The sequence below is a fragment of the Gobio gobio genome (assembly GCF_949357685.1).
Source record: "Gobio gobio genome assembly, chromosome: 13".
NCBI lineage: Eukaryota > Metazoa > Chordata > Actinopteri > Cypriniformes > Gobionidae > Gobio > Gobio gobio.
Window position 1 is genome coordinate 37,841,529 of NC_137106.1, and position 25,043 is coordinate 37,866,571.

The 25,043-nt window shown below is 38.1% G+C and overlaps 1 protein-coding gene across 1 annotated transcript in view; it reads right to left on the reverse strand.

Annotated features, from left to right (window-relative positions):
- The window catches only part of npas3 (neuronal PAS domain protein 3), a 408,670-nt gene that overhangs the window by 298,552 nt on the left and 85,075 nt on the right, over positions 1-25,043 (reverse strand). The window contains exon 2 of the mRNA XM_079832348.1: positions 17,118-17,216. Within this exon, the coding sequence (XP_079688474.1) occupies positions 17,118-17,216 (99 nt within the window). The remainder of the gene's footprint in view (positions 1-17,117; positions 17,217-25,043) is intronic.

Here is a 25,043-nt window from a genome sequence, read left to right on the forward strand (position 1 = left end):
CATACAACCCATACTGAATATTTTGACTTTTGAGAACTGGACCTAGAATTTTTTCTTTTAAACGATGTGAAAATCATCATGCCCACTCATTAACATAAAACAATATACTGATTTAAAATTTGTACAGCATGTTTTGTGTGAGGAAGGCTGTATGCAGGCAGGTGTGCATGATCATGAATAATGTTGTGTTTCACACCTGGGAAGACATTGACCTAATGACCTTATCTGTGAGGGAACTAGAGGAAAGAATGTGAGGAGATTAATCTGGGATTGGAGTATTTTTACATCTAAAAAAAAGGACACACTTCTACTTTAAGCTTATCAAACTAAGTATACTTCCATCTGTGGTTTTTGTTAGCGTCGTTATATGCGTCATCCACTGAACTCTACACGTCCACTGTTTCCTAGTGTATGTCATATGCTAATCTAATAACAGCTCTAGAACCGCTGTTTGCTCTTTCATGCACGGTAAAGAGAGCGTGCAACAGTTTGACGACAGGCAGAAAATAGAGACCCTCCACCTCAGGCCGCAGTTGACGTGTTTGTGTATTTGTGTGTGTCTGAGCATTCACAGGCTTTAATAAACATCGCCAGCGTGGATGTTTCTAAGTCGGGGCTCTTTGGCACGGCCTGTAATAGCAGTGGAGCGGCGGCTCTCACTCTAGCGGCTTGAGAGGCCATTACCCGAGCCAGCGTGCTTTTCCAAGCAGTACGCCACTAGCAGCCATGTTTATTCATGACACAAGCAGCGAGACCTGCAAGGTGACTACCTGTCAGGAGCTGCCAGCTTCACACAGCTCTCTCACCCTGATTTCATCTGATAGATGGGAGGAACTGGCTGCCGAGCGAGTGAGCGTGCGTGTGTGTAAAGAGAGTTCGATCTGGGGCTAATTCATAGACATTTGGAGAAAGACATTTGGAGAACACACTGTAATAAGAAACGCCTGTATGTGTGACGTCAACACATAAAAAAGATGGAGAATGAGGAGATGGTCCTGCTAACTGTGACTGACACCCGTGTCCATGGATCTATAAAATATGACTTTCGATTAGGGTTATTATCATTAAGTAAAACTATTAAAAACATTTTGGTTTACTGAAGCACTAAAATTACAAACTGGAAATAAACAAAAACTAAAATTAATACTGAAATCACAATTAATTAATCTAAATATATATATTTTAACTATAAAAATAGCAAAAGTAGCCTACTAATAATGTATTACAATTAAAATATAAAAAATAAAAGCTAATTTAAAAACTATAATAGTACATAAATAATACTAAAATAACTGCATATGATTCCCTGTGATTTCTAGGAAAACACTCAAATAATGTAAGGTATACACAGTGTACACTAAATAACTCAAATTAAAATAAAATAAAAAACTCTTCTGTTGATGAAACCAAGGTCAAGTAAGCAAGTGGGAAATTTAATCAAATAATAATAATAAAAAAACACATCCACCTCTGAAAAGATTTGTTTTCCCTTTCCTGCTGATGAAACCAAAGTCAAGTGAGCAGGGAAAAATAAATATTAAATCAATAACATAGCCCATTTTTTAACAAGCCCATTTTTTAACAAACCAATCAAATCACAGTGATAAGATCCCACCCTTCATTATTTGCCACTGAATATTTTACTTAATTATTGAGACTAGCTGATACGTTATTTTCTTTATAATAACAACGCATTAATGTGCATTAATGAATCATGCACAAGAGGACCATAAACATGTATTAGAAAAGTAAATAGTCATTAGCAGACTTTAATGCAACATGACAATCAGCAAAACGATCAGAAAATACTTTAAAGAAGTAGCATAGCAGCCATAATAAATGCATATATACAGTATACATTTGATATATACAAGGTGACCGTCACACAGGCAAAGGCGCAGTATATAAGCGCCTAAAAATGTACTTTTTTGCACCTAAAATGCTTTTAATTTTTACATGCAGGTAAGTATCCATGCAGCAGCAGGAGTTACTTTATCTCACAAAACAACAGACAAACTGAACGTTCCTCCAGGTAATAGACTCACAGCCAACGCCATGGTCAGAACCGCCCTGCTCAGACGACTCCATGCCTTTTTAATCTTATCTTGTTAATATTTTAGAAAAAGCTTACAGGCATATGAATCAATTAATTATCGCTTGTATGCGGCTCATGAATAGTGCACATGGTCTGTGCCAAATACACGTGTCAATCATAGCTCAGCAACAGCTGGGTAATTACCGCCGTCCACATCTAAAGAAGGCTGCAACGCCATACTCAAAGAGTGTTGTTGCTCCAGGCTTTCAAATTACAGATTACATGGACCTGGATGAACTTAATTTGACTTTGATCTTAATTTTTCTAATGAAATAAAAAGAAAACATTAAATTAAAAGTTCTCCGGGCCTCCTCCATGTCGGACGGGGAGAAATTAATTTTGTGTGTTTCTCAAGACGGCTAAGCAGGAGGGGAAAATCAGTCTAGTGGAACATATAGCCAATAAAAAGACGATTACGACAATATATGCTGGTGTTTGTATATTCTGCAAGCAGCAAGTTTATAGTGTTTGTCAAGGATGCTACGCTAAAATGCTAAGCTTGTTATGCGATGCTAAAAGGCTACACCCATCTTCTTCCTATGAAAAGATTTCACACAAAATTACAAAAATAAGCTTTATACACTGAATGATGTTTTTAACTACATTTGTGATAAACTAGTGCTAAGCTAAATATAATCTAACCTTTACAAATATAACCTTTACATGCACCTGTTGTGGTTAGAAATCAAGTACCCCAAGAATCGGTTCTCCTATAGGACCCCGTGCGATCCCTTTGGTTCAACAGACTTTTAATGGGTAGTATTTTAAGTGCCTGATTACAATTCCTGCAAAATCATATTATGATTTATATAATTTAAAATGTGTTATAATGACCATTTAATGTCTTTCAAATGACATGGTTCATATACTAGTGTATAACTGAAGCTATACGTTGTGAAATCGAGCATTTCTCGTTCTTTCTGTATTTTTATTTAGCTTATGTACTAGCATAGCATAAAGCTTCCTGATTAGCATGCTAGCTTAGCTTATATTATATTAGGTACTAGGCATGTGCCGGTATCAAATTTTTATGTTGCGATTAATTGCTGAAGCTTTTATGACGGTATACTGTATTATCACGATATCGAAATAAGTCGCAAAAAAGTGTTGTCATACTATAACAGGTTTGATAACTTTCTTATAACAAAAAGAACCAAACATTTAAATACAATAAAGCAATACACAAAAATGAATAAAGTAAACAAATATTTAAAACAGATTAAAGTGCTAAAGAATTATAAAGAACAATAGATAACGCTTTACAATAAGGTCTCACTAGTTAATGCATTAACATTAACAAAAGCGAATAGCTACATTTAAACAGAAGTTATTGTATACAGTTTGTTAATTAATTAACTAATGTTAAATAATAGAGCCTTATTGTAAAGTGTGTGACTGAACAACAAAGAATCAGAACATATTCAAACAATATCTAGGGCATGTAATTTAGTCCAGATTAAAATATAAAATGTTTAAGTTTGAAAATGAATAGCCTTAAGTCTTTAAGTATTAAGTTATGTGATGAGCACCTAACTTAAGTCTGAATGGCTGTGTGTTTAGTAGTGCGAGTGTTTTGTTTATGAGGGTTACCGGGGAAACTGCATTTCTGCTGTTCCATCAGCGCCCTCTGCTCTCAGAGAGTGAATGTGTAGTTAAATAGTTAATAGTTAAATAGTTAAATAGATTATAATTAGTCAAGACATCGCAATAACAACTTTTGATCAGGCATTAACACCTGGGTCCTAAAGGAGACCCGATTCCTGGGAGAGGGGGGCTTGATTTCTCATGACACCGTCACTAACTGAAATTATATTTCATTATGGTTTTTAAGCTGCTTAAAACACATCTGGTAACACTATAGTATGGGGAACACATTCACTATTATGACTTTTGTCTCAATAAACTCCTAATTTACTGCTTATTGATAGTTCGTAAGGTAGTTTTTGTAGAGTTTAAATTTAAGTATTGGATAGGATTAAGGGATGTAGAATATGGTCATGCAGAATTAGGCTTTAATATGTGCTTTATAAGTTCTAATAATCAGCCAATATTCTAGTAACATGCATGCTAATAAGCAACTAGTTAGCAAGAAATGAACCCTAAAATAAAGGGTTACCAAACCTTAACCCAGAAGCTGGTTTAGCTAGTATACAAACTAATCTTCTGACCAACTAACAAGTGGCTAAAACAGATGAGCCAGGACAACTTGAGCTTGGGAGTCTAGCAAACTACCTTAGCACAGCAACAATTTGCCTAAACTGCAGCATAGAGAATTCCCAACTATATTGTCCCTTGACAAGTCCAAAGGCCACAAAATCTGTTCAGGTACAATCACATATTGAGCACACAAAAGGAGCTCCTGTCAGGCTAAACATGCACCAGGTTGCTTTGTGTTTACAGCTCCTGCTAAGTTCACTAAGCTAGAATAAAAAAAAAAGCGAGATGAAATCCTTGTTGCAAGTATTTCGCCATGTTTGTTTGTCCACAGACATCTGGCTCAGGAGGGAGGTTTGAGCACAGCGGGTCCTGAGACTCTGCTCGTCCTGATAAGTGTTTCTGTCTCAGATGAGGCGCGTTTCTACCTAACCACACGCTCTCTGTTCCAACTCCCAAATATGCACGGTGGAACCAATTGATTTCTGCTTCACAGAAATATGAAGGAAAACCAAAAGAAACTACAATTTGTGTAGCAGCACTACAGTGAATTCTAACCAAATTTACAGAGCATAACAAGAGAGGCTGGTTTCAAAACACACGCTATTTTCGATTTTAATGAATGCATTGCTTTATGCAATGCTGTGCTTTAATATGCAGAATCTAAGTGAAAAACACTTATAAACCTAACATAACAACAAGCAAAGAGTGTGCATTAAATTCAGAAATCTCACACTGGGCCTTTCGATCTCAAGACTTGAAAGATCCCGTCATCTTTAATGCCTATTCTACGTGTCACTGGACCATGATATCGAGACCATGGGAGTCGCATGAGGAGGGCAGGGGTGGGATCAAACCCCCTTCACGTTTTCTGTGCAACACCTGCATTAGTGAGCAACCTGCACTTCAAAAAGCTGTCACCTGGATCTCAAGGAGATAGCGGAGAGCCAGGTAGACAGAGTGCAGACAAGGTCAAGGTTTCTCAGTAAAGTCCTCCTGTTCAAAAACACCAAGAGAAAGCAAGCAACGCTTCGTCCACCTCCTGCAACACCCCTGAACTCCTCCACCACCCTTCCTCTCCTCTCCGGGAAATCTATAACATTTATTATTTACACATGCGCAGAGACAAAGAAACAGGTAGATGAAAAAATGAAAAGAAAGCAGTTAAATAATTGAATGCTAGGCACCTTTAAAAAAGGGAGAATCTGGGTAAAAAAAAAAGAAAAGTAGGTCAGAAAAAAAATAACATCAAAAAGAAAAACTCGCAATAAAGTAATATATACTGCAAGTACGCTCATGCAATGTTCAAAACGTATCATTCCGAACAAGTGCACATCATTTCAACACCAGCTGCCCTCAACATCTCCACTTAAAAAAAGGGTTAATACAAAGAAAACAACACGTTGGAGCACATGCGCAACTCACGTGATTTCCTAATCTCATTCCCAGGTTATTCCAACTATACAGTACTTTTTCGTGTCTCCTGATATACTATAGTTTATTTAACACAATACCACGATTAAATGAACATGTGAGTGATTAAAATCAAATAAACTATTGCAGATTTTGTCACGCTCCTGCGTGCTATGCTATACTTCTTGTATGAAAAACTGAATTGATAATCAAATTGAAGAGATTTTCCGTGTCCGATTATCCATCATGTAACTAACTGATTGAAAATAAAATGACATCATCAACCAGGAAGTGACATCAATTTTGTAAGGAAAACAATGGCACGCGCATCAGTAAGTATTATCAACGCATTTGATGAAGATTTGTGTTACTAGTTTGTGTCAATGTAAAGGTACTGCATAACAAGAACAACCATCTCTCGCATATACCTATAAATAAAAGCTGCAATGAAAAACATTCTCCCAAATCACTGGAGGCTCGCTAATGTAATAAATACAGTCATCACAAATCAATACAAATGTACTTAACAAACTGTTTTAAAGTTGCTGACATTTCCAGCTAATGTGATCCGTATTCAGGCCCATTAGCACGTTAGGCCAGCACAAGAGTGCGCTGTTAGCACCACGCTGGTATTGTGCCGTGTCCATTTGGCTAATGCTAACGCTGCCTCCTCAGACAGGGGTTAAGTGACTGAGTCCGGTACACAGCTGGGAGGGTTATAAAGCAGCCTGCAAAATACTCACACAGCCCTCAACCTGGTCAACAGCACAGCAGCAGCATTCACATGCAGAAAAATGAAGCCTAAACAGCATGATCTGTCCAAATGAAGAGTGAGTCTACGTCTACATACAGCTCGGTATGCGCTATATGCTTCCGGATTCTGAACACATTCATACCTGGGAGAAAAACTGCACTTTATTCTACACATTATTTCTATAAATGTCAACATGAAGTGGGATATGGATTTAACTTGCGTAATGTGATGTAGTTATAAGTGAAGCTCATAAAATTGGGTGGGAAATAATTCATTAGAATTATTGAAAGAATTATTGGACTATGATATTAACATTCATCTCTGTTACGGAACTGTAATAAATAATAATTTCCTTATTATTAAGTGATCATTTATTTATTGGCTAACAATCAGGGTTTTGACTGGGGAACAATAAAAAGAAATAATGGATAACATAATATTTAAATACATATAAAAATAAAGGACGGATGGATGGATGGATGGATGGATGGATGGATGGATGGATGGATGGATGGATGGATGGATGGATGGATGGATGGATGGATGGATGGATGGATGGATGGATGGATGGATGGATGGATGGATGGATGGATGGATGGATGGATGGATGGATGGATGGATGGATGGATGGATGGATGGATGGATGGATGGATGGATGGATGGATGGATGGATGGATGGATGGATGGATGGATGGATGGATAAAAGTACCCGGATGACCTACTACTTCTGGAGAGATTCTGAAGCGTACGATGGACACTTTACTATCCCATGAGGCCACGGGAAAGGATTTGTGAATGGCAGTGAAGTGAACTGACGCAACAGACGCTGGTAGTCTAGGACTGTAATCAACCAAAGAAAATCTTGGTCGACTGAAGCCCTGAAATTTTCGACTAAAAATTATGTTAGGAATTTTTTTTATTTTTTATTAATTAGCTGTGCACTGTGTGCAGTACTTGGTAGCCTTGTTGTCAGCCTAAATGAATTATAAATAAACATAACTAACTAGTAGGCTATTTGCAGTATATTAAATAGTTTTTGACCTAATTATTTTATTTGTACTGAAATGAATCTGACACGAGAGTCTGTCGGCTCTGACAGTGTTGCATCACGTGCACCTGCGCAATATCATAGCCTATGATTTCCGAAAATATAGTACTATGTTGTCAACTAGTGATATCATCACAAGTACTTTTGAGGAATATGCAACATAATTTAGACTATTGTTTCTATGTATTATAATAACTGACAGACACTATCATTTCAGCCGCTCTGTGCAGCTCGAACATCAGCTCAGCTTCGCGGCTGAGACACGAATAGACTATTAACTTAAAGCATTTACTCTTAAACACAAAAGGCACGTCTACTTTAATAAAAAAGGAATATTTATTAAACAAGCCAGATCAAGAGCAGAAACTAAATAAAGTGCATAACTGAAAAATAAAGCATAGGCTAAAAACGAATACAAACATTGGGCACAGCGCGCATTAGGCTCCAAATAAAAAAATAAAATAAAAGTGCCCAAATCCAATATATAATACTAGAAATATATTTGCAGTTTGCACAGTAATAAAAGGGAAGGGGCAACCTAACGCAGACAAGTTAGCTTACCGTTAACGCGGCAAAACTAATGAAATGAACGCGGCAAAAAATCGACCAATCAGAATTGTGGTCGAGCCAGAACTTATTGACTAAAAATCGACTGGGAGATTACAGCCCTAGGTAGTTCACACGATAATGACAGCATGGTGAATGTAGTATGTCCTGATTACATTCATACTATAGAGCATACTTTTTACTTATTATTTACTTATTATTATTATTCAAAATAAGTATCTTCTTACTCAGGAGAGTATGTGATTTCGGACGCAGCCACAGACTTACATTGAAGTAGGAAAAATGGGGAAAATGGTCTGGGCTTATTTGAGTTTAGCCAGTAAATAACATCCATAATAACCTAGTAATGCCCTAGCAACCACATGCAACGTGCTAAAGACCATTTAGAACATATTAGCAACCGGATACTGATTCACAAGCATCATTCACATTTTCTTGTAAAAATGCAAAAACTTTCCCTGCATGCACAGCCTTAGTTACATCAGTAGAAAGAGAATTAATTTTACAGTGTTTAAAGTTATATTATGACATTTAATTCAGAATAACGTGCACTGATAGTCAAATAGTGCTAAAAAACCCAACTAAGGACATATTTAAAGAAATGAATATAGGGTCAAATTTCATGCTGTTTCTTTCAACTCTTCTTCTCAGACCCTTTAAATCCCTCAACCTTTAGTACGCTTGCACTATAAAACACCGCACAAATGGCTCTGGACAGCATCATCACACAAATACTTCAACTGACCGTGTTATATCCACTTCTAGACACAATAAGCGGGTACTTTTACTTCCCCTCGGTTACAACAGACAGGTCTTCAGACCTGTGCGGCAGGAACAGACATCGCTCTGTCATGTATTTAAGCATGAAATGCAGCCGGAGCTTCAGCGGCGGGGGCCAACGGAAGGCAGAATCTGAAATGTTTGCATCTCACCTGAAGTATGGAAGTTTCCAGCTGCATAAATAAAATCCCCATGGCAACTAAATGTGGCTGGAGATAAGAGAGAGGAGGAGGATTTATGCCTTTTCTGAGCTGTCATGCCCTACAGATCTTCCTCAGGCAAAGCAGGCCACCTGCCACACATTATATTAACCAGCGGTCCACAGGACTCTCTCTCTCTCTCTCTCTATCTCTCTATCTCTCTCTCTCTCTCCATCTCTCTCTCTCTCTCTCTCTCTCTCTCTCTCTCTCTCTCTCTCATGGATAGCTTCATTTATGCCCTGGACAACAGGAAATTTCTGCTGCTGGTCAAGGATGAAACCAAGCTCTAAAACGACAGGATTTTTGTATATAGGTAAAACAGAACTTGGCTGTCAAAACAGAGGAAATTAAAGCAACAGGAGGATCTACCACTAAAGACTAGCACTAGTACAGATTATTAGTGGTATTTGATACTTCAAATAGTGCTTATTCAGACTTTACTTCATAATCAATAAAATGGAAAACAAAACTGTATACACTCTTTAGTTTAGGGTCCAATTCTCACTATTAACTAACTATCAACTTTTGCCACAATAAACGCCTAATTACTGCTTATTAACAGTTAGTAAGGTAGTTGTTAAAGTCTTGAAGTTGAAGTTTTTTGGCTTTTAGTGTGAATGTGTATGAACATTGCTCCAAAACAATGACAAAATCAAAACTTACAGTCTCTCTGTGATTTTGATGACATCCCTCTGCACTTCAGCATCTCCTCAGATGTTCTATCCAATCAAATGCTCTCTAGAATCTGATGCGTCCCGCCCCTTACATTATAAATAGATGCTGAAGCTGCAGCTAAAATCATTTGTTCACACATTTTCTATATGGTGAATGGCACGTAGTGCACTATATAGGGGATAGGGAACGATTCAGACTGATTTGACGTTTTCAGTGTCGTGCGAACCGCCACAGGCAAACACAGTCTGCTCCGGTCCAGAGACAGGAGAGCACAGAGCGGATCATAGACGCAGACCACAAACCATATCAGACCCATTTGAATTCTGCACAGAATGCTGTATTTTTAAGTGATATGGAGGGGATTAGGAGGAGAAAAACAGTTAAAGACTAGGAGGAAACTGTGACGGCTTTACCGAGCTGAACGGCTCATACTATAAACGATAACACTATTGGCGGTTTTAAAAAAGGCGGGTACTGCTCAATATGTCCCGCCCAGTCTTCCTGTTTCAATGGAAATTACGTCAATACCGCTGCGCATTACAAGTCACTTCAGTGGGCCTTTAAGTTTAGGTATTGGGTAGAATTACACTCTTACACTTTTTTTTAGAATCAGCTTAACCCTTTCCAGTGTACATATTACTTATTCATATTCTGCATTCATCTAACTGTACTTAATATTTTATGTTGTACATCTTTTTAACATGTGTGAGTATGCGAATGTGAATATGTGTATATGGTTATATGTATGCATATGCATGGTTATATTCAGTCATGTTTTTGCACTACTCAGAATGATTACTACTTTATTCTGCATCCTGGTTGAATGTTATGCCGAGTTCAGAATGCACGGTTTTCAAACGGATCGGATCACTGCATGACTATCTGCGGTAGCATTCAGTCACTGCTGTTTTCACACTGCACAATGGATCGGCGACAGGGGGTTTCACACTGCATGACTTTACAATAGGAAGAATCGCCGACAACTCTCTCCGATGCTCAAACTACGTTTCGCACCAAACACACGTGAGATGTGAGAAGTAAACAACGCAAGATCGCGCGAGAACAGTCTGACGCACGCGGGATCTCGCGTTGTTTACTTTTCACATATCACATACATGTGTTTGACTGGAATTGTTATTAAAAATGATAAACTACAGAAAGTTTGCGATCCAAATTGTCTGTGCGCTGATTTGCAGCGAAAAGGAGAAAAAGAAAAAACATCATGGCGGAGGATAATATACTAGTAATATGCTTGCAAATAAGCAACTAGTTAACAGTGAGAATTGGACCCTAAACTAAAGTGTTACCATAGACATGTGCTAAAACTCGTGCTAATACCTGTGCTAATACCTAGTTGTGTAAATGTTTTGTGAAACATTTCTATGGTGAACCACTCAAATCTTCTTCAGAAAATGCAACAGTTTAGTTACATTCCATTTAGTTATACTTATTTGTTTATGCTGATGGCCCAAACATGACACAACAAACCAATTTCCTGTTATCAAACAAAGGCTGATGTGCACAGGACGTCTGTCTGACCCATTCCATCCATCAAATGTCACTCTGTAAATAACTACAGCTTTATCAGACCATGATATTTTTTGTTGTTGACTTGAGCAATCAAAATAAAAGTGTCATATTTGATGCAACTTCTTTTTTTTTTTTTGATAAACAGCCTCATTTATCTCACTTATTAGCAAATTCTGTATCACAGCCAGCAAGCCATTAAAGAGCTGTGCATGGGGACTGTTAATGGATGCTCAATCAGATGCACTAGCTTTAATTGTGTCCTAAAACACAGCTGAAAATGTATTTATACTAACCTTTAGCCGTTATGTTGAATCGCTTCAGGTAGATTCTTTAAAAAAAAAACATTTTCTATTGATTACTGGTTGGTCAAACTTATATCTAACTGCAAAATAGTGTTATTTTTTCAATATCAGCACAAAGCTAAAGTGTGGCATATGCCACCGTCCCGACAGCATTACAAAACAGGCACATTATGGGACGAAGAGAGAATGATTTGGGAACGTTAAAAAGCATTACTTGAAGAAAAAACACAGATGCAATAGAACAGCCATCTGTTTATGAATCTCTCATCTCTCACAATTCACAAAAATGAGCATACAGATGACCTCAAAGCCATCAAACGTCAGATGAAAGCCACTAAACTCTGATTTTACATTCGTTAGGCTTTTAAAGTCAACATGAATGACCCCTATTTAGTTTCTTTAACATTATAATCTTTCATTACACTGAGTCTACACTGGACGCAACAAAGCAAACATTGCAAATCCATTTTTCCTTTGTGAAGTAGTGCGAGTGCTTGAAGTATGTCAGAAATAGGACGGGGCATCAGTTTACTGTCGGGAATTTGTTGTGCCGCGTTGCGTCACGCCAAATCCAGTGTAGACAACATGACTGACTTCTATTTGCTTGTGTCACATCGAGTCTCCTACTAATGCATATTCAATAAGGTCAGCGGATAAAATAACTAAAACTAAAATAACATCTTACTGAAAGAGCATCCTCTTAATAACGGGGGCATCTTATTACGCATCTTCTAAAAGAGTACAGAATCTCGGGATCCAAAGACAAGCAAAGAAGAAGCAGAAACTAGCTATAGAAGCATTGCTTATGCACAAGTAATCTAACACAAACATTAAACAGCATGTGAATCAAAATTGCCTAACATTAGAGAATCGATCTGGATGTAGTTTTTCCCTCCATCCCAATGTGCATACTATCCACCCTATCAGCCCTAAATAGAATTGAAAATGACTTATGTCACATACTATTTAGGATGGGTAGAATGCACATTGTGACGCAGGCTTTGACAAAAATGCAGTTTTTTTGTTTTTGTTTAAAATGTTGCTTTATGAAACTTCCCCACATTCAAATGTTGATTTTTTTCTTTTAAAGGAGAGGATTTGTTCTTTCTTAAAAAAAACGCTGGCGGGGAAAAAGTTAATGTCAACAGCAGTAATAGCAAATAGCAATGAATTTGAAAAAGCAACATTACCATTGGGAATGCTCTTGAGAGTGATCTTGACCTTCAACCTCCATGTCCCGGTCAACATCTCGTTTTTCAGCAGGTAAAGGCTCAAATACAGTAAATATGATTCCTGTGATCATCTGCAGCAAAATCGCTCAAAATTATTTCTATTCCAGTATAACATAAGTCCCTTTTTTTACAATCCAATGAATTCCAGATCAAATAAAAGCAAAGTTTAACTAAAAAAAGCTATAACAAAATGCAAGTAAAATGGGTTGTTAACTTTAAGAACAAAAACACTTATTACTCTACAAAACTAGGAAATCCCTTCTGGCAATGAAAAAGTTGCTTCAGATGATTAGAGGACTTCACACACCGAGCCAATGCATCTAAATCTTTGGCATTCACACTCTTTAACTCTGTCTGACGTTTTACCTGAGCTATTCCAATGCTCTGCTCCAAATGTTTAGTTGAATCCAATCCTAGTTTAGTTCAATCAGGTGTTTAAGGAGAAACAGGGCTAGATGGAATACATAATGTGCACGTGTATGTACATGTACATGTAATGAATGTGCATGGCTCAATCGCTGTGCATGTCTTGCTGTTTATGGGGCCAAAGGTCCCAATAAGCCTTGATAGAGGAGAGCTGGTATCTCTGTGAGCGCTGGACTCCGTAACGAGGAGAGACAGGTGTGCGGCAGACCCTTGGCCCCGCTGCGGCCCCTCACCAGCCCCATGCTGGGAAGAGAGGTGGCCATCCCTCTACACACAGCCATTTATCTCAATTTCAGTCTGCTCGGCGTTCCCGGATCAAACAGCACTTAAACTAAATAACCCTGCTGGAATTCACCCGCAGACTCATCAACCTGAGATACATAAGCACATCTCACAGTGAACAAATCAGACAGCCACTGCATCGGTTATACACCATCACTTAAGACTAAAGTGTCTCATTAAAATATATATATATATATATATATATAAAAAAATTTCAGTGAAGGTGGAAATAAGACATCTTAAACATGTGAGCTATATTATTAAGTTACTGTCACCTTAAAGGGGATATGTCATCAAAGCATACCATGAAAATACTAAAACATTCACAACATAAAGCTCCATCCAGACCATATTCGCAAAAACAGCCAATTTAGAAATCAACATGACTTCACAACTGCATTGACATATGACCAATGACATTTACTCGACTGTTTAAGAGTTGGTCAGTATGTTGGTCAAGTAGGCATTAAATTGATCAAAAGTAGAGTAAAACAGTACAGACTTAGAAATCTCTTGCAACATAATAAATATTATATTTCAAGTAAATGCTGTTCTTTTAGACTTTCTATTCATCAAAGAATCCTGAATTTTTTTTTTTATCTGACTGGAATAATGATGCTAAAATTTAGCTTTGATCAAAAGAATTAATTATGGTATATTTTAAAGTATAGTCAAATAGAAAACAATTATTTTAAAATCATAATAATATTTCACAAGATCTCTGTTTTACTGTATACCTCTGCCGCCTTGGTGAGAAGAGACTTATGAAAAATATTATAACATTTTACCAATCTTTCGAACTATGTTGTACAGAACAATAACTATTTATTATTGACCAGTGCAGATGAACGACAGTGTTAAATATGCCAGCACATACTAGTTAGATAATCATAACTTGGGTCATTTGCATACAGATACCACGATACTCTGTCGTGTCAAGCTGGAAAAAGAATCTTAAAAGCATAATAAAAGTAGTCCAAATGACTCATGTCCAATATTTCAAGTCTCCTAAGCCAAACGCTCGCGTCGAGTGAGGACCAAACCTATATTTCAGCTAAATGTATTTGCTAAAATACAGGTTTGATGTTACTGATGATAAGCCCCATTGGTTCATAAACCAAAAAACGGCATGGAAGTTTGCAGGAAAATGACATTTGAGAGCTGTAGCAGAGGGAAAGATTTTCAGAAATAAATGAATGTGCGTTCACGCTTCAGTTTAGGGTCCAATTTAGGGTCACTAATAACTAGCTATTAAAGGGTTAGTTCACCCAAAAATGAAAATTCTGTCATTAATTACTTACCCTCATGTCGTTCGACACCCGTCCGACCTCCGTTCATCTTCAGAACACAAATGAAGATATTTTAGTTGAAATCTGATGGCTCTGAAAGGCCTCCATTGACACAATGCACGGTACAATCTCAAGACCCTTAAAAGGTACTAAAGACGTCGTTACAAAGTCCATCTCACTACAGTGGTTCTACAATAACTTTATGGAGTGACGAGAATAGTTTTTGTGCGCAAAAAAACCGCAAGCGTTATGAAGCGTTATGAATCAGTGAGTCGAATCATGATTCGGATCGCGTGTCAAACTGCTGAAATCGCGTGACTTTGGCGATCCAAACTGCTGAATCGACTCACTGATTCATAACGCTTCGAAGCTTCATGATGCCGTGTTTTGAAATCGTCATCACTATATAAGTCGTTATTTAGGATTTTTTTGCGCACAAAACTATTCTCGTCACTCCATAAAGTTATTGTAGAACCACTGTAGTGAGATGGACATTGTAATGACGTCTTTAGTACCTTTTAAGGGTCTTGAGAGTGTATCGTGCATTGTGCCAATGGAGGCCTTTCAGAGCCATCAGATTTCAACTAAAATATCTTCATTTGTGTTCCGAAGATGAACGGAGGTCTTATGGGTGTCGAACGACATGAGGGTAAGTAATTAATGACAGAATTTTCATTTTTGGGTGAACTAACCCTTTAACTACGACTTTTGCCTCAGTAAAAGCCTAATTACTGCTTATTAATAGTTAGTAAGGTAGTTGTTAAGTTTAGGTATCGGGTAGGATTAAGGGATGTTGAATATGGTCATGCAGAATAAGGCAATGATATGTGCTTTATAAGTACTAATAAACAGCCAATATCCTAGCAATATGCATGCTAATAAGATAAGGTCACTATTGCAGCATCCCAAAAAAATGTACTCTTGTGTTCCGCAAAAAAGAAAAAGAAAAAGCAGAGAATACATGTCTAAATTTTAATTTCTTATCCCTTTAATTCTAAAGGTCAACGAGTGGGAGGAAAATAATAGTCAAGAAAAACTACATTACGACCGTTTCGGGTGCAAGAAACCTTGACTAATATAATAAGTGGACTTCTGGGGGGAAAAAAATAAACGGCAACAAAAGCAGAATACGCTCCATTTAAATAATTTTCTGGCTTTTGAAGCATCCGCCTCTTTAATGGACAGCGAGGGCATCTAATGCCAGTATGTTGGCGTGGTGATGGTGTTGGCATTGTGCTTTTGTTCGCTGGAACGCTTTCAAAGAGGAATAAAAAGGTGAAAATCTATTTAGTGGCTTTACGCCATACCTAAAGTGTCAAAGCGTGAACAGAATGCCGGTGTGCAAGAAAAGAGACATAAAAATAGAGAAAGCGCTGATGACAGAGGCGGCAGATCTGGTGTTATGCGTACTGGCAGGTAGTGTATCAGAAGCCGAGGGTGGTTGTACTAATAGTTCTAAATACACCCCATGATGAGCTATTAGAAGAGGCTTTTTGTGAATGTGATAAATAAATCCTCTTTAGTCAGTGTGACAGTAATCCCAGAGCCCCCGTGCCTCCGTTCCTTACCAATCCATCAAGCGGCGCCTGCATATAATCAGCGCGGCATATTTCTCAAATGCATTTCCGTACTCTACAAAGACTTCCCAAACACGTATCTCTGGAAACTTCCAGCCTGCCCTGGTCTCGGAGGAATATGTCAAACTCCACTTCCCACGATGCCTTGTTTCATCTTCACAGGTTCAAAATCAGCATCCGGCACAATAAAGAACACTTCTGGAAAGGGGCATCGTTTATCAGAGCTACTGTATAAGCAATATGGCTCGCCTTACTAAGCCTATTACATATTGGATTTCTGTTGCTCTGGCATAATTTATTTGAGCTGCCGCGGCTCAGAAGCAATAATACTTGTTTTTGATCAATTAAGAATGTCATTGTGAAGGGGAAATACTCGCTTGGGGTTTCTCACTGAATAAAAAAAAAAAAAAAACACAGGAGTAATTCTACCTCAAACGAACAAGAAGAAAACATACATCCATTAAAAAAAACCTGTTTGTAAAAGTCTGAAATGACTATTTTTGACATCAGCACAACTTTTAGAAGAGTAACAATACCTATAATAGTAACTATGGTATTCTGGGAAAAACTATAGTTACCATGGTAAAAAAAAAAAAAAAGACTGTAAGGTGGACAGTGTTATAAAAAAAAAAATGTGGGAGAATGCTATAAAACACAGAATCTTCATCATCTGTCTCATCTATACTGTACAGTACAAATGTGTCTGTGTCAATGTGTGGAGTGCTGTTGGAATGTCTGGTGATTTCTATTGTCTCCGGTTGGCCTGAGAGATGTGGTAGAAGGGATGGATTACCATGGTGATGAGGTATGTTGTTGCCCTCCAAGGTGGAGTGTCTTGGGCCTAGTGGCGGAACAGGAGCTTGCATTAGCAGACCTCTCCCAGTATGGCTCGCTGTGGAGAAACGTGGAAAAGCTCTTAACGGCCGTAATGCACGAGACATCAGCACCCAGAATGAACCAGAATTCACAAAAAAAAATTGTACAACTTTGATGAGTCAAACATCTTAAAAGCAATTACATTTGATAAAACTGATCAATAATGAGGTAAACTCACAGACAGATATACAGATAGATAGTATGGGAGGAGTGTAAGACAGAAAGCAGATTATGAAATGATGAATTCTTGCATCTGAAAAAAAAAATGGTAGTATGAGCCATGTGCAAATCAAATTCATTAGTCATTTTCTTTTGATGTTTATGACGCTAGTAACCAGTATGATAATTATTTACACCACAAAGCATATTCTGTTCATTTTGAAAGACAAAAAAGCAGCATGTAAGCTTACATATTGATAATTGTGTTGCACTACGTGCTTTACCTCGTCCTTATTGAATCATTGCCAGCCTCTGGAATGTTTATTGACTGATGTTAAACATGCATTTTTCAAAACAGTAGTTTAAGATTAACAAATTTTCCGGGTTATTGATTCGGGGCAATACGATTGGCTCGTCTCCGGCGCGATGCGCTGCAGATAACTGGTGGCGTTCTAATTGCTCGGCATAAACGGCCTCGTTCACGCATTTATCTGCGGCACTCAAACGCTAAAGAGCTTTTATTTGTTAAGGGCTCTTCATGATCCCTGTTAAACACTGGAGGTTGCTGCAGGATGAATGGGGAGGAATTGAAAGGCAAGGCTTTAGCGGTAAAGGATTGATATCAGACGGGGTGAACGCGGGCGAGTCCCTCTCTCTATCTCCTCTAGATTGATGCCTTGCAATTTACAAACTTCTACGGGCCACAATTCATTTAGCACAATAAATTCCCTGCAGGTATGGAGAGTGTCGCCATTCTACCACCAACTGAATGAAAGCACCTACACACGCAACGCTCCAACACACACACACACACCTACACATAAAGCACTGTGTCTCCACGGCCCAATGTAGGCCCATTTTGATTTTGTTTCATGGCCGTAAAAGGCACTGTATATTGCAGACAGCGACGGAAGATTTGGTCCATTTTTCAAAGCCGACTATATTACCCTTACACTACGCATTCTCTTTAAAAAAAAGACCTTTTTTCCCCACATGTTGGGAAAACTAATCCCCATCTGGTGCATTGTACTCTATAAAATGCTCCGACGTGGCCTTTCCATGATTTCCAGGGAATCGGCGATATGATTGAAAATGTGTCAGTTTTGTAAGCAGGCCTGCTCCGGGTGCACGTACACAACAGCACAGCTGACCCGGTCGCCTCTCTGATCGCGTCAGACTTCCTGTGGACGCTAAATCCTGGTCCTATGTGACTCCTTGACAATCCTACAACCTGGAGAGAGATATGAACATATGCTAGTTCTACTGCTGCTTTGGCACAACAATTGCGGAACTATTTTCCCCTCCCCCATAATTATTAATTTCTTGATTTCAATGGCATTTTAGGAGATGGCCCGATAGGTACGATTTGGGAAAGAACTCTAAATATAATGGAATTCTCATTGCGTGCAACTGGAAAACTATTGAGAAGCTATTTATCTGACACACACAATTTTAAAAAAAGTACACCAAGAACATGCATCCAAATCCAGTCTTCAAACAGAAAAAGCGACAAATAAAAATGTATTGGACATTTTTAGTATCAGTTGTATAATATGATCTGACATATCATTTTAAAGTTGTATTTAGATGAACAACAATACAATGAAGTGATTTTGTTGGATCAGGCACTTTGCGCAACGCCAGCCTGAAGGCTAAAACCCTGATATACTTCAAGAAAAATCGAACTGGTGTAGCCTCATTTCGAACAAAATCAGGACAAAAGTATGTTCCAGAAAATTTTGCTCCATTTTATAAAACACCTTCAAACTAAACCCAGGGACACACCAAGCCGACATTCAGCCAATGGGCAACGTCAGGACATTTTTGTGCGTCGACCAACTTCGTTTTTTCTGTATTCCGCACCGTTGGCGAACGCCGTGTGATATTTTTGGGCTGATTCAACATATAGAATCGGTCACGATTTGGGGAAAATATCTAATTGCGATTATTCTGGTTAAAATTGGGATTTAAAATACGATTATTATTATTTATTAATTTTTACAAATGAAAAGTGTGTATATAACATTGTGTTTATATATTAATGTGACTATTACTTTATAAGAAATATTACTATTACAATAACATTCATTATTAAAAAAATTAAATAGAGCTTTTAAGAATAAATATAACAGTATAAAAATAATATTTATATTTGACAGAAAACTAAAAATGATGGGTAACCTGTTAGTATGCAGACAGCCTATGACTAAAAATCATTAGAAAGGTCTAAGGATTTATTGTAAGGCAAGGCAAGGCAAGGCAAGTTTATTTGTATAGCACATTTCATACACAGTGGCAATTCAAAGTGCTTTACACAGAAATGAAGTTAAAATAGTCATAAGTGAAAAAAAATTAAAAATAAATATAGTATAACAGTTATAATAGGAATTAAAAGGAAATAAAAATAAAGATGAAATCCCCTATCTGGGGTGGAAGAAAATGGAGAGTCAGGTTTACTTTAAAAATATTTGTCAGGTAACTGTGCGTTTAGACCGTACCCTTCCAGACAAATCTTCTTGGCCTAACTTGAGGGCGTTCTCTAGATGTTTTACCCGCCAGAGCAGATCTAAACGGGTCTTCCTCGCACCAGAGCGAGTACTCAAAAAATATTTGTCAGGTAACTGTGCATTTAAACATTACCCTTGCAGACAAATCTTTCTGGACAGGAACACCAGGGCTATCTCTACTTTGTTTGACCGTCAGAGCGGATCTACACGGTCCTTCCTCTTACCACCAAGGCTATACAGATCTATCCGTCAGAGCAGATCTAAACGGATCGTCCTCGCACCGGAGGGATTTCGATTTATCGCTCCCCCGTCTCTCAACCTCTTCCACCCAGACAGCCTTAACAAAATAAAAAATAATAAAAAATAAAAAGTATAATTAAAAACTAGAAATAAAACCGGGTTAAATTGAAACACGTAATTAAAGTGCAAGCAGTTCGGACAAAGCACAGAGCTCATTGAGTAAATGTATAAGATAAGGTGCAATCAGTCAGACGTACAGTGGCATAGCTCATTCAGTAAATGCACAGCTAAACAGATGTGTTTTGAGTCTGGATTTGAAAGTGGCTACTGTTGGAGCACATCTGATCTGTTCAGGAAGCTGGTTCCAGCTATGGCTGGCATAATAGCTAAAAGCAGACTCTCCTTGCTTTGAGTGAACCCTTGGTATTTCTAATTGACTTGATCCTGATGATCTGAGTGATCTGTTGGGTTTGTATTTAATCAGCATATCTGCAATGTATTGAGGTCCTAGGTCATTGAGTGATTTATATACAAGTAATAGTACTTTAAAATCGATCCTAAATGTAACTGGAAGCCAGTGTAAAGATCTGAGGACTGGTGTGATATGGTCATATTTTCAGGTTCTGCTCAGAATCCTAGCAGCAGCGTTCTGTATGAGCTGCAGCTTTCTAATGGTCTTTTTGGGAAGGCCAGTGAGAAGACCATTACAATAGTCCACCCTGCTGGTGATAAAAGCATGAACGAGTTTCTCTAAGTCTTGCCTGGAAATAAAGCTTCTAATTCTTGCAATATTTTTCAGATGATAGTAAGCTGATTTAGTTATTGCTTTGACATGGCTACTGAAACTCAGGTCTGACTCCAAAATCACACCAAGATTCCTGACTTGATTTTTTGGTTTTAGACCTTTAGCCTCAAGATATGCGTTCACCTTGAGAATTTCATCGTTGTTTCCTAATGTAGTGATTTCAGTTTTGTCTTTGTTTAACTGAAGAAAGTTTTGGCACATCCAACTGTTAACTTCATCAATGCATTTACATAGAGAGTCAATGGGGCTGTAGTCATTAGGTGATAGGGCTAAGTAGATCTGGATGTCGTCAGCATAGCTGTGGTAAGCCATTTTGTTATTTTTCATTATTTGGCTCAGTGGCAGCATGTACAGGTTGAACAGGAGTGGTGCAAGAATTGACCCTTGTGGGACTCCGCATGTCATGGATGTCCACTCAGACTTATGGTCACCTATACTCACCTATGTAAAAAAACAATACTACACCTATGTAAAAAACAATTATTATTATTATTCAAATCTGTGCTTTTTATCCGTGATATCAATTTCTTAAAGCTACACTGTGTAACTTTTTTAGTTTATTCTTAGCTAAAAACACTTAGTTCTTTCAAAAATATATGTGCTCATTAATGTATATTTACTTCTTTCAAGTAATAAAGTATTCTCGTAAGTTTATAATATGCCATTGAAAATACATACGGGTAAGGGGTTCGAATGCGGGTCGCCATGTTGCCCCTCCATCTTGAAAGTACATTAGCCCAAGAGGGACATACCCGTAAATTCAAGCTTCGCCTTTCACGTTTTAACACTCGATGGCACCGTGTCGAATGTGGACGAGGTCGAACTGGAAGCCATGTTAATCTTGGACTAAATCGGCCACCGTAGGAGTTAAAACGAAATCGGAATTGAGAGGAACAGAAACTAAAATTCACTGGATGGTCATATACCATTTCACCACTAGATGGGGGAAAATATCACACAGTGTAGCTTTAAAGTCTTTCTTTCTTTTTCTTTATTTATATAGCACAAGTAAACACCACCAACGTTGACCACTGTGCTTTACATAAGATACATTGAAAACATGAAAGAAAACTTTCTTAAAGTCTTTATGTCTTTAATATGAAATATGAGCCTCTTATGCATCCACTGTGGGGATTAAAACTCCTGTACATTGAAGAAAAACATATGGATTGTCATATAAATTTATTTAGAGAGAAGTTTTATTTTTCTTATTTTCTACCCAAAAGTTTCATTCATACTGGAGGCCAGAGGGCGCCCTCGAGCAGAAACGGCACATTTGCGCCAGAGAAGTGAACTTTTGTTTTCAGGAAATCCCTAATGTGAAGCTTGCATGCTGAATAAAACGAAGATAGAAAAACTTTGACTGATTAAACATGATGATAATACTTATGCGACAAGATATGGTGTATTTGAGTTCTCCAAGCCTTCTCTGGTATTTTCATAATAATAAAAGTATGCAGTGCTTATTAACATGTTATTAAACGTTGTATTTGGTTGGACAACAGGTTTGTGAACGCTTCGCATTACTAGTTTGTGAAGATGTTTGACACATGTTGCTCAAACTCGCAGTGCTTTCAGACGGAGCAGCGTTTACTCCTGATCACAGAGCCACTCTTCACTGACACGCTGGGCATTTATTTATTTAATTAAAATCGCAGCCTTTGCGATTTCATAATCACACATAAGTCGATTGCGGTTCGATTTCGATTAATCGTGCAGCCCTACCCCTAAGCGAAGAATGAAAAATTACTTTTCCTGGAGCATATAAGGGCCTTTATTCACACTCACAATAAACGGCAACAAATTCTAGACATACCAGTGTTGTTAATTGAAATATAGCTGAAATAAACTAAAGCCGGGTACACACTGTACAAATTTGTCCACGATTTGGCTGTCTGAAACCTAAATCCTAAAAGATTCCTCTGATCCTAGAATAAAATTTAAAGTTTGTGATCGTTAGTTTGACATGTTCACCGACAGCCGATTAATGAGCGTTGCGATCAAATTTGACCTCAGATGAAATTCTGGCAGTGTCAGAAGATTTGAATCACAGTCCTACAGTCTTGACTTCTCGCAAAATTGTCTTCATGACCAAAATGAACGTTACAGATTTCTTTGTAGCCACCATTTCAGTCCGGCATGTAATGCAGCTCGATTGATGATGTAAAACTCCGGGAGTTTTCCTGTGTGAATCCGTTTTTAATGCGTCTTGACTGTCGCACAGTCTGACATTAATGACAACGGAGATCTTACAGCCTACAGCGGGGATCATGTTCGTACAGTCTGGCAAGCAACAATCGTAAAGGACTATTTAAATCGTACAGTGTCCGCCCGGCTTTAGGGTGTGTTCAACCCTGTCCCAAACTATGATGGACAACATCACAAGGTGTGCTTGAGCATTCTGTCTTTTTTAGGGTCTCATCTTCCTGTTTTTGGTTCATTTACATGTCTTTGGTCCATGTTGCATTAATGTTTCATTTGACCCGCACCAGAGTTGAAAAGATGGGTCTTGTTCCACTTGTTTGGTGCGCACCAGCGTTCGGATGGCAGCGTTCACACTTATTACAAATGAACCACACTAACAAAGCAATCACTTTCGTTCGTTTTAATCAAACCAAACATGTGAACACTTGAAGTTGAAGTACTAAAATGGTCTAAACAAAATGTACTAAATTCAGTGACTCTAATATCATCTCTATTACGATTACATGACATTGCAGTGTTGTGACGTCATGAAAGTTGATCTTTTTCATGCATTTCAAAACCGGTTTAATTGTCTTCAATAAGATTGGGAACTTTTTTCTTGTTTAAATAGTTAGGCTAGTATTCGTTGTTGCTGTGAAATCGACCTTATTTTCAGCAAAAATAACTATATTTTACTTTGGGGGAAAAATAAAATTTCACGATATAACACTTTAGTTTAGGGTCCAATTCTCTCTATTAACTAGTTGCTTATTAGCATATTACCAGGATATTGGCTGTTTATTAGTACTTATAAAGCACATATTAATGCCTTATTCTGCATGACCATATTCTACATCCCTTAATCCAACCCAAAACCCTAAACTTAACAACTACCTTACTAACTATTAATAAGCAGTAATTAGTTGTTTATTGAGGAAAAAGTCGTAGTTAATAGTTAGTTAATAGTGAGAATTGGACCCTAAACGAAAGTTCAGGGCTGGACCAGAATATGTGAGTATCCGTTCGATGGGTTGGTATTCGATTTTCAAATTTGGGATTTGAATATTCTTTTCTTTTTTTTTGTGTGCACCTGGCATCCCCCTCGAAACGGTTCTCATTTGCGCTTGCATACGTTTACCCTATAAAATCTGGCGAAATACAATACTCATTTTTTTCTTGTCATAGTGCAGTGCTTGTGCACTGAGCGACTGTGAACGAATGCAGCCGTGCGCAGTTTACTGTCGGGTTGCCAATTTGGGGGCGGGTTGCTTGGATTGTGGGTTCATTAGTCTATTATTCTTAATGAAAAACACAACAACAAAACAGCACAATGACAAATCCCTTAAATAGGCGCTTTTACATTTCGTTTTGAAACCAAATCTTCCGCGATCATCTTGTCATTCAGCTCCTCACTCTCGTGATGAATGAGATCGGACTCTTGCTGCAGTTTGTGTGGCGACTCTCGTTCTGCTCACGCGGCACGCTCAGTTTTTAATTGTAGTTAATCTGTTCTCAAACTGTTTTGTATCACTACTAGTGCAGTGTCAGTTCTCGGAGCATATAAGCCCTCCCCGCGTGAGGCGCGCCACTTCTCGAGATTCCTGCCTTTATTAGAGAGAAAAATATGTTCAGCCCCTTTCCTCCGAAACTTCGAATATTCGATGTCGATTACTACAGAAGCTTCGAAGCTCAAAAAAATGGTATTCGGACCAGCCCTACAAAAGTGTGACATGTTCTCCTTCTGGTTTGACCCAGACGCACATAAAATCAACAGCACAAGTGATGTATTACAGGCCTCAGAGAGTTGAAGATCTACTCTGTGGGTGAGCTGTAGCATCTGAGGATTATTTTTCAACAGGATGGAACCATGTCAGAACAGAGTGGCCGTGCCAAAGGGCTGGCAGACAGAGAAAGCGCGGTTGGGGGAGACAACGAGTAGAGCAGAGGT